The 13,534-nt window shown below is 19.8% G+C and overlaps 5 protein-coding genes across 5 annotated transcripts in view; 2 read left to right on the top strand and 3 right to left on the bottom strand.

Annotated features, from left to right (window-relative positions):
• Nucleotides 1-2,226, bottom strand: part of PGSY75_0608300 (hypothetical protein) — a gene marked incomplete at both ends in the record, with an annotated part of 4,098 nt that extends 1,872 nt beyond the window's left edge. Inside the window, one exon of the mRNA XM_018784664.1 lies at nucleotides 1-2,226. This exon is cut by the window's left edge and continues 1,872 nt beyond it. Coding sequence (XP_018642718.1) covers nucleotides 1-2,226 — 2,226 coding nt within the window.
• Nucleotides 2,227-2,504: 278 nt separating this feature from the next.
• On the top strand, nucleotides 2,505-3,461 carry PGSY75_0608200 (hypothetical protein; the record flags this gene model as incomplete). Its single annotated transcript, XM_018784663.1, has 4 exons — nucleotides 2,505-2,596; nucleotides 2,759-2,985; nucleotides 3,144-3,236; nucleotides 3,403-3,461. The coding sequence occupies 4 exons, from the start codon at nucleotides 2,505-2,507 to the stop codon at nucleotides 3,459-3,461; spliced, it is 471 nt and encodes a 156-aa protein (XP_018642717.1).
• A 152-nt stretch (nucleotides 3,462-3,613) lies between these two features.
• Nucleotides 3,614-7,573, bottom strand: PGSY75_0608100 (hypothetical protein; the record flags this gene model as incomplete). Its single annotated transcript, XM_018784662.1, has 1 exon — nucleotides 3,614-7,573. One exon carries the CDS (start codon nucleotides 7,571-7,573, stop codon nucleotides 3,614-3,616), a length of 3,960 nt encoding a protein of 1,319 aa, XP_018642716.1.
• Nucleotides 7,574-7,887: 314 nt separating this feature from the next.
• On the top strand, nucleotides 7,888-10,119 carry PGSY75_0608000 (conserved protein, unknown function; the record flags this gene model as incomplete). The annotated part of the gene is made up of 12 exons (XM_018784661.1): nucleotides 7,888-7,963; nucleotides 8,057-8,210; nucleotides 8,378-8,456; nucleotides 8,606-8,711; nucleotides 8,778-8,811; nucleotides 8,909-8,977; nucleotides 9,070-9,134; nucleotides 9,237-9,303; nucleotides 9,414-9,479; nucleotides 9,582-9,683; nucleotides 9,813-9,886; nucleotides 9,974-10,119. 12 exons carry the CDS (start codon nucleotides 7,888-7,890, stop codon nucleotides 10,117-10,119), a joined length of 1,038 nt encoding a protein of 345 aa, XP_018642715.1.
• A 123-nt stretch (nucleotides 10,120-10,242) lies between these two features.
• Nucleotides 10,243-12,834, bottom strand: PGSY75_0607900 (hypothetical protein; the record flags this gene model as incomplete). The annotated part of the gene is made up of 1 exon (XM_018784660.1): nucleotides 10,243-12,834. One exon carries the CDS (start codon nucleotides 12,832-12,834, stop codon nucleotides 10,243-10,245), a length of 2,592 nt encoding a protein of 863 aa, XP_018642714.1.
• Nucleotides 12,835-13,534: the final 700 nt, after the last annotated feature.

Genomic DNA, 13,534 nt, shown 5'->3' with positions numbered 1-13,534 from the left:
AATTTCATGAAATTTCACTTTGTATGTATCAGAATATTCATTTTTTTCAAGTATATAAAACGTACTAATGCTTGTAAATAAATTAATAAATTCTACATATTTTAAATCATTACTTAGAATATATTGTTTTGAATATTCTATTATTAGATTATATATTTGTTCGTTTCTATATGCACCTCTTGAATAAGCACTTGTGATATTAAGAAGGTCAAGTTTGTTGATATTATTTTTTTTTTTTTTGAGAATAAGAAATGAAAATATTTCATATAATTTTGTATCAGCCATATTTAATTTACTTAAATTATTTAATATATTAGTTAGATGTTTTGTTAAGAAATTTAACATGAAAATTTTATTTTCATCAACAAGTTGGTTACTCTCTCGTTGATCGGTTTGATTTTTATATTTTTCTCTCTTTTTATTTGTAATATTTATATTACGTGGTATGTACTTTAAATATGGAAAATGTTTATATGACATACCCCCCTCTTCTAAATTATAATTATAATTATTATTATTATTATTATTATTATTATAATTATTTATTGTTTTGTTGTTTTCTTTTTTGTTTATTAATGGTGTTGTAGAAATCGAAACCGATTTATTATAAGTATCATTTTTTTTAAGGTGTGTATTATTCTTATCATACTTATTATATTCGTTATATTCATGTTTTATTCTTTGAATGATTGTATTAAATATAAAATGAATTTTTTGTTTATCTAAATAATGATACGTTTTTGTATATATTGTTATAATATTGGATGTACATTGATTTGATAAATTCAATATGACATCTTTTTTAGCTAGCTTATTTAAGGCTATAGTAAATAATTTAATATTTAATATTTGAATATTGACATAACTATTTAATATAATAATTAATGCTTTTATATTAATATAATTAATATTGGTAAATATATAATTTGATAATATGTTGAATAATATTTTATCTTTATAATTAATAGAAGCATATGAATGTATAACACTACTAAGAAAAATATCAGAACATTTTTTTTCTTTTTTTAATTTTAATATTATAATAACTTTTAAAATATCTAACAGTTGTTTATTTTTTTCTGACGATTTACTACATGCTTGTAAAATAAGAGAGATACTTTGTTCACTGATATGGTTTACTTTTTTTAGGCTATCAAATAATTTTTTTTTTAAAAAATGAACCCTAACATGGTTATTATATATATTATATATATTATTATTATTATTATCATATATATTATATATATTATTATCATATATATTATCATTATATGTATTTATTTTCTCTTTTATTGTCTTACTATCCATGTTTGTATTTTTCATTGCAATATTGTTATCACCCAATAATTTATTTTCTTTATTTTTATTATCTATATCATTATGTGTAATCATAAGTTCAATTAATATACTTATATCTTTCTCTGTCAAAATATTATGTATGTTGTTTATGTTCTGATATATCTTATCATGTAGAATATGGTGTACATTTATTGATTCATACATATTGTCATTACACCGATTTGTATTACTACAATTTTTTTTATCATCATAATTATTCATTTCAATAGTTTGATTTTTTCTTCCTTGTGTTTGACCAGACAAAGAAGTAAGGGCTTTTATAGTATTTATTAAATATTTATTCAAGTTTATATGACTGATTAATTTGTGAGAAGCATATTTTAATATATCATCATTTTTTATATTTACTTTCGATAATGAATTAAGAATTAAACATAATTCTTCTATATTAAAAAGATGTAATAATTTATCTTTTTTTTTTTTTTCTTCTTCATCAAATAATTTATATTCAATAATATCATCTTTGTTTTTATATGTCACATTTTTAATAGAAATATTATTATTTCTTTCATCTCTTTTATTTTTATCAAAATTAGGTAGTTTCTTATCTACCTTCATAATCTTATAGTCATCATAATTATCACATTTATAATATACATTATCATCACACTTGTTATTATTAATGTCATTTTTTTTTTTGGTCAATAAAAATTTCTTCACAAGGTTTTCATCTCTTGTTGTTATTAGTAAACAAAAATGATTCCAAAATAAATGATCCTCAAAAGAAATTTTTGAAAATTTATTTATACATAGAGATATTTCATATGTATTAAAATGATAAATATTTTTTAGGAACTTTCTGCTTAAATGAGTAACATCGTCTTTGCTTTTACAGTTTTTAATGCTTCTTAAAAAATAATTGAACATTATCTCATCTTCTCATTTGTTTTAAATATAATAAATAAATAAAATATATATATATAAATATATTTTTTTTTTAACTGTTCATAGTGATCTATCTACAAATATTTATATAAAAAAGAATAAATATATATTTTTTCCATTTTTATAATATATATATATATATTATTCAACATTTTTTATATGACACATAATTGTTTATTTTTTTTTCATATCTTGTTAGGTACATATTTTTATTTTCTTTTAAATGGAAAATATTCCTTTTATATTTTTTTTTTTTTAAAATGAAAAAAATATATAAATTCTCATTTGAATTATGTCGAAGGATTCATTTTAAGAGTGCCAAGGAGTGGAAGCAATTCATGAATCCAAAAATGTAAAAAAAAAAAATAAAAAAATAAAAATATATATATATATGTATATATATATATATATATATATATTTACATTTACATTTCCATTTTATTATATATCCACACATAATTATCTAAGATTACCTTTTGATTTTTTTTGTTTTTTCTATATGCCCTCATTTTAGTGATGGAACAAGAATTAAAAAAATCAGGAATGTCAGCGAAAATGATATGATACATAAACATCAAATTTTAAAGTACCCCTATTTCAAAATGAAAAAAATTGGAAAATATAATAAAATAATAAAAACTAGCGATTTATTATTTAATCGAAATATAGAAATTATTTATGATTATCGTTATTGTGATATATTTCAAAAATTAAAAGATCTTATATCCTTCAATTTGAAAGGTATTTATATAAAACAAAGAAAAAAATATATACATTTTGTTGTTATCACCACAAGGTGTATATGTATATATGTATATATATATATATATATATATATATATATATATATATTTATTTATTTATTTATGCCTCCTTTGGTTTTATTTTATAATTTGTAGGGGTCGTCATAAAAGAAAAATGTACAGACGACCTTACCTTTGAAATATATGACTGTTTACAAAATAAAATATTAATCAAAAAAAAAAACGAAGGTTATAATAATAAAAAAAATAAAAAAAATAAATAATAAACAATATATAATATATAATAATATTATTACAAAAAAGAATTATGTCTACACATATAGGTGTTTATATATACATATATTTATATATATCATATATATGTATGTACATATATTTTTTCATCACTCTACAGAGTTTCACGCGGATGATCTCTTCAAAGAGATGTTTGAAAAAATAAAACAAAATGGATGAACAAGCAAAAATTAAAACATATAATAAGAAAAAGGTTCACATATATATATATATATATATATATATGTATATTTTTATTTATTTATATATTCACGTTTGTAATTTTTTTATTTTTTATTTTTTTATTTTTTATTTTTTTATGTTTTATTTTTTTATTTTTGCCTTTTTAATATTTTTTTGTTTTTGGCTTTCAACTTTGCAACAATTTTTTTTATTTTGTTATCCCTTTTTTGTGCTTTTTTCTTTTTCAATAATTCAGCTTTTTTTTTCATTTCTTCAATTTTTTTTAACGTCCTTCTTCTAAAATCTAACCATTTCTCTTCATTTTTTGATAATTTTCTTTTCTTTATTCTTTTATTATAAGGTACAAATATATTATTATTGCTACCATTAGATTTAGCATATTTTGTATTACCTTTTACTTCTTTTCTTCTATCATCTTCCTTTTTATCATTTTTATTTTTAGACTTTAAATAAAATAAATAACTGTCTTCATTATTTGTAATCGAATAAAAAAGTTTTTTGTATACAATAGACTTAGGTATATTTTCAGCAAAATGATAAAAGGTCATATCATCACGATTCATAATATTTTTCTCATTCTTATTATTCTTATGATCCTTATCATTCTTATGATCCTTATCATTCTTATGATCCTTATCATTCTTATCATTCATATCATCTTGTTCTGACAAATTTGTACATATTTTTCTTAACTCTAAAGTATTTTCAATTTCTTTCATAAAAATAAAACATGCTTTATGATAATTATTTTCTTTGTTTATAAAATGTTTAATATTCTTTAATGTATTTAACATATTATCATATTCCACATTTTCAATTTGACATTTCATTTTTATTAATTTCTTTTCTTCCTCATCAGAGCATACAATTACTTTTTTTTTTGTCTTCTCATTTTTTAAAATATATAATAATATCTCCATTTTTTCCTCTAATGTCTTATAATAAAGATTTTCGAAATTGTATTTATACTTTTTATTATCTATATTATCGAACCACAATTTTAATTTTTCTATTTCCTTGTTTTCTTTAATTTTTTCTTTTCGTTTTTCTTTTTTTCTTCTACGGGCGTTGTCTTCTGAAATGTTCTCACCTGAAAAATCGTCATCTATAAGGTCGTCTTCTAAATTAATGTCATCATTTTTGTCATCTAACATATAATTTTCATCATGTAATATATCCGTATCATCATGTAATATATCCGTCTCGTCATTTAATTCCTCCGTCTCATCATTTAATTCCTCCATCTCATCATTTAATTCCTCCGTCTCATCATTTAATTCCTCCGTCTCGTCATTTAATTCCTCCGTCTCATCATCTAATACATCCATCTCATCATTTGACATGCCATTCTCACCACCCGATATACCATTTTGCACTTCCATATTGTTATCTTCTACATCCTTAATATTTTCTGGAAAATTTTTTTTCAAAATTTCTTCCATTTGTTCATCTGTGAATTTTTGATTTTGTTCATAACAATAACTGGGCATGTCACTTTTATTCCCATCCTCTGTTAGTTGCTGATTATATTTTTCATTTAATGATGCCTGGTCTTCTAATATATAATTATTAAATTCAAAAGTTATATAATTTTGTTTTTCTGTAATATCAAAATATTTAAATACATCTCCTTCATCTTTTTCATTAGTCTTATTATAATTTTCACTTTGAGTATTTATGTTTTCATTTTTTAACTCCACGTTGTTCTCTAATTTGTTGTTATTCATTTTATTTAATTTTACATTTATTGTTTCACTTTCAAAATTTTCATTTTGTTTTTGTTCTTTTATTTCATTTAATTTTAATTCATCAACTTGATAATCTCTAAATTGTTCTTCTATACTCCTTTTGTAAGATATATATTTTTTAATATCTGACAAGGAAACATTACTAAAATTTACATCCTTTACATTACAAGGTACAGTGTTCTTAGATTCTTCATTCTTTTCAATGTTTTTGTTTTTTTCATTTATTTTATTTTCATCACTTATTTGGTTTTGTTCTTCTTTTTTATTTTCATTTGAACATGGAAGAGTGCTATGTTCCTCCACACACGTTTTGTCATTTTTGACCAAATGAATATTTATATTAATACTGTATGATTCAAGTAATTTATTCATTTTTTTTATTAGCGTATTGATATTATTATTATTATTATTGTTGTTGTTGTTATTTATTTCTATATGTGGATAATTTTTCAAAATGTCATATAATTTTTCCTCTTTTATTTCAAATATATCAATTAGAGAAATATTATTCATGTTTGTATTTGTAGCTATTTTTTTTTTTTTTTTTTTATTATTCCCACTTTGACTAGCCAACATTTTATTAGTACCATTGTTCATATTATTTAATATTTTTTTCTTATTTTTAAAAACATCTTTATTTAAAATTTGTATTATAATATTTTTCAAATCATTTTCATTACAATAGATTTCATTACTTTTAATAATTTTTTCTTGGGAATACTCTTTTAATAAATCATTATATTGTTCTTCTATTTTTCTTAAACTTTCATATTTAATATTTGCAGTAACAAGTGTATTATCATCTGTTCCATTTTTATTAATGGTATGAACAGAATTGGAAAATACCTGACTTGTTAAGGCGTTTTTTTTTTTTTTTTTTTCATTTTCTCTTTTGATAAAATCGTCTTGTAGATTTTTTAGATAAGATAGATCCAGTAAATTATCATATAAGCAATTAAGGAATATTTTTTTTATATCTTCAGTTGTATATTCTTTTAATTTTTTTAAGGAGCAAAGAAAATTCATATCTTTATATTTTGTTAATCTGATAATATAAATCATAAAATCAGTATCAAAATGTAAATTATTAATATTATAATTTTTAATATTTTGCATAATTTTTAAATTTTTTAAATAGTTCAAAATTTCTTCACGTTTCTTTCTTTTTGCAATAGTACAAAAAAGTCCACTTATTGAATCAACGAGTCGAATAAAATAAAAGCAGAATGATTTATATTTTTCATCTTTATTAATTAATTTACTAAATTTCATTTTCGATTGATTTTCATTATATTTTTTAAAAATATTATCATCATCATTTAAATTGTGTTCATTGGAATTATATTGTTCTTTTGTCTTTTCAATTATACTATTTATTTTTTTCTGATCATAAATATCGTTTGCATTTGAACAATCTTTCTTATCGTCTTGTAACAATATTTTATTATCTGGGTAAATATTTGAATGATCTTTATTGTCGTGTGTATGTATATGATGGTCTTCTATATTATCACTCACATAAGAATTATAGTTTTCATCATCATAATCATCTTCATTATTATTATTATTATTATCATCTTTATTTATGATAGTATCATATACTGATGTGTCTCCTTCATTTTGATGATTCAAAGAATTATTATCAGTACTATGAGTAACCTCATCATCCATGTCATCACTAGCATATTTCTTATTATATTGTAACATGTCATTTGTTGTGTTTTGATTTTCCTCGTTTTCATTATATTTCAAATTATGTTCACTATTAAAAGTAAAAAAACTAAGAATATTTATTATTTCATTAACATAAACTGATACTTCTAATACATTTTTTGAATAAAATTCAGAAAGTTTAAAAATATAAGCTGATGTATTTATATCTAAACAATCTTTTAATTCTCTTTTTATATATGACCGTACTGATTCATATTTTGTTGGGTTATATATATATTTTTCTCTTTTTATTAATTTCATTTTTTTATATATATGATAAAAATATAAATAATTATAATCATCTTCTTTTGATGCTTGTAAGAATTTTTTTTGTATTATATTATCATTCCCTTCTTCTATTAAATTTCTGTTTCCCTCATAAGTTTCATCAACATTTTTCATAACATCTTGATTTACACATTCTGAATTAACGGTACTCTTTATTTCATTGATAGTTTTCTTATTATAGTTATTATTATTATATTTTCTTCTTCCTTTTTTATCTTTTAAAAAATTGCAAATATAAAAATTATCATTATTATTTATAATAACATTGTTCTTCTTTATAAGGTAGCTAAAGCAAACATTCAACAAAACAATAAGGGCAATAAATGACTGGTATTTCATTAAAGAAAAAAGATTGATTCATAGTTTTTTTAATAAACCTTATTCAAATAAAAAAACAAAAGTTATATAACAATAATATCTCAAAAATGTAAATATAAATAAATATAAATATATATATATATATATATATATATAATATGTATGTATTTTATTTTTTTAGATTAAAATTTGCCATATTAATTTATAATTATAAAATATATATATATATATATATATATATATATATATATTAATTTCTATCATGTTTGGCGTTTTTTTGTTTATATATTATTATTTTTATTTTATTTTATTTTTTTTTTTTTTTGTAAAAAATGATGAAAAGATACAACTTAAAATATTGTTGTGACGACGTTAGTGTTTTTCCCAGTAGTACCTTATTAAACCATGACAGTAATAAAAAGAGATAGGAAAAAAATATACATGTATATCATTTTATTTTTTTATCATAAAATATAAAATTACATATATATATATATATTTTAGATAATAAGTTCAGTGAATTTTTTGGATTAACGGCTATTTCAACGTACCAACTCAAAAATAAAGAACCGAATGAAGAACCCAAAAAAAAAGGAAAAATCTATTTATTCGAACTTAAACAAAATATAAAAGAAGATGATAATAATAATTGTGAAATGTAAAATTAAAAATGAAAAATGAAAAATGCTTTTATATATTATACATGTGTTATAAGTTATGTGTATTATTTTGAACATAAATTGGATTTCTATTTCTATAAATATAATTATTTATAGTATTTTTTTTTTTTTTTTTTTTTTTTTTTTTTTTTTTTTTTCGTTGAAGAGATTACTATTTAGAATATAAAAAGAACATCAATTTTCATAATGGAGTTCTTCAATCGAATTATATATTTACTAATGATGTAAGGAAAAGAGGAAAGGCGTCAAAACATATTTTATATTTAATAATATGATGTCACATTATTTGATACAGTGAATATATATTTATGGCATATATATATATATACATACATATCTATACATATGTGTTGTGAAATTTTCATTATTGTAGAAACTATATTTGGGAAGTGTATGTGTAAATGGTTTTTATTTATCTGACCTTAAAGGGGGGACGTACGAAAAATTGTTTGAAACGTCTAAAGAAAAAGACAACTCGGGTATTTTTTAATCATACATAAAAATGTGGATATATATATATATACATTGTTTAAACATTTTTGTAGGGTTATCATTTGAAGCCTTTGACAATAAGCCTGAGTAAATATTGAAACAATATAAAATGATAATATCTTTTTATATGTATAAATTAATATATCAATGTATATATTTTTTATTTTTTTTTCTCTTTATTTAGAAAAATATGTATATCTTTCAGTAATGGAGATATGTGTTTGCTGGTCCACGGTCAACAAGAAAAAACATGGTTAGAAATAAATAATACATATATATATATATATATATATATATATATTTATATATATATATGTGGATTTTTTTTTTTTTAAATAAAAAAAGGAAAGCACACGAATATCATGTATGGAGTTGTACATTCAATGGAAACGAAAATGTAATAACAACCGGTATGTAATGTATTTCACATGAAATATTTTTTCAATATTAATAAATGTATACATATATATATATATATATATATATATATTTTGTTCTTTAAAATGTAAAAGGTTCGGATGATTGTTCTTTTGTTATATGGGATTTAAGAACTACCACTATTTCGCAGAAAAATAAAAAGTATGTTTTATAAAAAAAAAAAAAAAAAATAAATAAATAAACAAATAAATATATATATATATATATATATTAAATATTTATATATATGACTAAACTTCCTTCTTATTTAGATCTCACACTCAAGGAATAACGGCAGTGAAATTTGAAAATTTCAGCGAGCTATTATATACAGCATCGTACAAAAAAAAAAAAAAAAAAAAAAAAAAAAAAAAAAAAAAATAAATATATTATATTTTTATATATTTATTTATTTAATCGGTTTATCTTCTTCTTTTTAGGTATGACAATAATATACGCATTTTTGATTTACGAAATATTCATCAGCCAATTCAAACAGTTGACGTAAACTCAAGCATATGGAGGATGAAATTTTTATACAAGTAAGAAATAAAAAGTGTATACAAATATATATATATTATATATATATTTTTTATGTGTATTACATTTATGTAATATATACATATCTCTTTTTTTTTTTTTTTTTTTTTTTATTTTCCCCTTCATTTAAGAAATAATTGCGTGGACAATTTGCTCGTGGCTGCCTGTGATGGAGGGGCAAAGATATTTAAAAAATCAAACAATGGTAAATTAAATATATAACCATAATTTTTTATAAAAAATATATATAAATACAATTCCTTATTTGTGTCATTTGCCCTTTTTTTTTTAGATTTCATTTATGATAAGGGTATTTTCAACAATAACGAATTAACATATGGAATTGATGTTATTGATATGTTAAGGCCAAAAAATGAAAAAAAAAATATTTATCTATCTTGTTCATTTTATAACAAGGAAGTTCAATTGTGGGATTAATACAACATATAAATAAATAAATAAATAAATATATATATATATATATGTTTTTTTTTTTTTTTTTTTTGTTTTTAAAATATAATATACATATATACATATATTTATATGTACACATCCATATTTTTATGATCTTATACTTTTTGAATTTCCGTAGTGACCCTTGCTTTTCATTTCATTATTATCATTATAATAACCCCTATTTTCAACATTATCTTCTTCTGATCCATTAAATTCTTCATCATTGTCATCATAATCATATTCATCTTCTATTTGTTTGTCGTCTCCAAACATTTCATCATCCTGTTCATTTGGGTGTTGATCATTTTGTTTTTGCTCATCTTCCTCATTTAATTGATCCCCCTCTTGAGAATCATTATGTTCCTCTTCGCTTGTATGAAATATATCTATCCATGATGTTAGATATAACAAAATTTCATTGAAACGTTTCAATGTGTTTATGCAATAATTATTATCTATATTATATATATATGGATAATCAAATTTTTTATAATAAAAGAAATGTTGTATACTTGTTGATTTTACGTGATTTTTTTTATTGGCGTGTTCATCTAAAAACATGAACAAACAAGAACGTTTGAAAAAAGATATGTCAAAAAAATATTTCTCTTTATTCATTAAGAAGACATAATTTTTAAATATATCTTTTACAGAAAATAAGGGAACAAATTTATCATTAAAAATATGAGAGAATTTTATTTCATTTAATCTAGCATATACATAGTTATCATCTTGTATATTATTATAATTCTTTTTTTTATATGATTCATTCTTATCAAATAACAAACTCCTAAACAAATTATTATTGTCGTCATTAGGAGATATATTATCATCATTCTTATATGCATTCAAAAAGTTATATAAAAACATGGAGCTTTCATTGTCTAAACAAATAACATACATATGTTTAATATTAAAATAAAATAACATTAACATTATAATTCTTAAAATGATTTTTTTATTTTGTAAATCATTTTCTTTATAATTCATATGAGGACATATTACAAAGCTTTGTGTTAAGTAAGAAATTTTATCACAGATATTTCTTACACTCACTTGTATATTATTATCATGAGCACTTAAAACAAGTATACCTTTTTTTGTTTCAATATTTAATTCATTAGTAATAGGGAATTTATTTTTGTCATTATCCATATCACATTTATTTGTTGAAAGATTAATAACGATTGATTTATTCTCTTCTTTGAAAAAATTAAAATCATTAATTTTTGGGATACATATATATGAATAATTTTTTTGAATATGTTCTGAAGAATTATTATTATAATTACCACTACTACTACTACTACTATTAATTGTATCATCATTTTGTTGGTTTTTATTTTTTTTGTTCTCCATTAAATTTTTGTCATTCTCATCAGAATTATTTTTATCTTTTACTTTTTTTATTCCTTTAACGAACTTATTCATTGTGTCATATAACACCGAACAGTTGTATTGATAAAAATTTATATTTTTTATTTTAAAACTGCTTAGAAATTTATTTTTATCTATTATTTCAAATATGTTAAAATTTTTTAAATCTTCATAATTTTTCTTCAATAAATTAAGTCTTTGATTGGCATCAATAAATTCTTGAATATTTTGCATGGATAATACTTGATCAATCTTTTCAAGTTGATCTAAAGATAAATTATTATTATCTGATTCATTACTAACACTTTTATTATTTGTATAAAAATGATTATCATCATCGTTATTGTCATTGTCATTTTCATCATTATTTTCATTTTTATTATTTGTAACATCCTCATTTAATGATTCTTCATTATTATCATCTTCATATACCACGGACACATGCTTATTTATTTCTTTTGTTTTTATCTTTTTTTCCTGCTTTAAATTATGAATAGCTGTCTTATAACTTTTCAAATACTTATATTTTAAAAAGATAACACTTCTATATATCTCATTTTTTAAAAAATGTAATTCCTTTTCTGTAATTGAATTAATTATATCGTCATCAATATTTACAAAATATCTACCAACACTATCATCAATATATAAATTTTCTTCACCCTTAGATCTATTTATTTGTGTTTCAAGAAATAAACTTATTTTATTATATTGATTATCTGATTCGTCTTCATTATTTATATTTTTTAATTCTTTCTTTAATAACAAATTTAATATGTCATAATTTAAATTACATAAATTTAATATGTTATTTTCTTTAAATCTTTCAATTCTTTTTATTTCATCTCTCATAGATGAATTTTCATCTTTTTCCTTCTCTTCAGTTTCATCCTCCTTAACTGTGTTTTTAAGAAAATAATCTGGTATTAAATTAACATTTTCGTTTTTATAAATATCATTTGGTTTCTCATTTGTTTTATTATTATTATTATTATTATTATATATTTTTTCATTTTCATTTTCTTTTTTTTTTATTTGTTCTCTCTTTTTCAATTCTTCTTTCCTTTTTTGTTCTTCCTTCTTTCTCTTAAGACTTTCTTCTTCATACTCGTAAATAATTTCATTTAAAATGTCTTCATATTCATTATTCCTACTCTTTTCTAAATAATTGTAGTGATCTTCTGGTATATCATATAGTCTGTTCCTTTCTACATTATTATTATTCGGGATTTTGTTTATCCTTAAATTGTAATATGTTTTTCTATCACTGTCGTGGATGAATAAATTGCAAAAGTAAAATAAGCAACGCACATTTTTCATTAAAAAAAAAAAAAAAAAAAAATAGCTAGCTTTCACCAAAATTAAGAACTTATGTAACAAAAAAAAAAAAAAAAAAATACATATATATATATATATATATATGTAACATTAAATATTTAGTGTTATCACTTTAAAGAAATATATATTTATATATATATATTTTTCATATAAATAGAGATATACTTTACAATGTATATGTAAATTTTTTATTTTATGTTTTATAGAATTATAGCTTTTTATTAATAATTCTGAATTGTTCAGGAAAAAAAATAAAATAACAAAAAAAAAAAAAAAAAAAAATATATATATAATAATAAAATAATACGCAAAATATATAATATCTATAATCTTATATATTTTTTGGTCTAGTCATATGTTTTAATTTTTTTTTTTTTTTTTTTTTTTTTTTTTTTTTTTTTTTTTTTTTTTTTTTTTTTTTTTTTTTTATTATCTATAATCTTATATATTTTTTGGTCTAGTCATATGTTTTAATTTTTTTTTTTTTTTTTTTTTTTTTTATTTCTATTTTATTTTATTTATTTTTTTTTATTTTCATTTTTTTTTTTTTTTCACCAATAATATAATAATAACATTATGTATAATAATAGTTAAAATAAAAAAAAAAAATAAATATATATATGTGTACTTATCTAATATATTATGATACAATTTTTGGTATTTTTTTGTTGGCTTTTTTTTT

Source organism: Plasmodium gaboni, chromosome 6 (genome assembly GCF_001602025.1).
Source record: "Plasmodium gaboni strain SY75 chromosome 6, whole genome shotgun sequence".
Taxonomy (NCBI): Eukaryota; Apicomplexa; class Aconoidasida; order Haemosporida; family Plasmodiidae; genus Plasmodium; species Plasmodium gaboni.
This window is presented reverse-complemented; position numbering and strand designations above follow the sequence as displayed.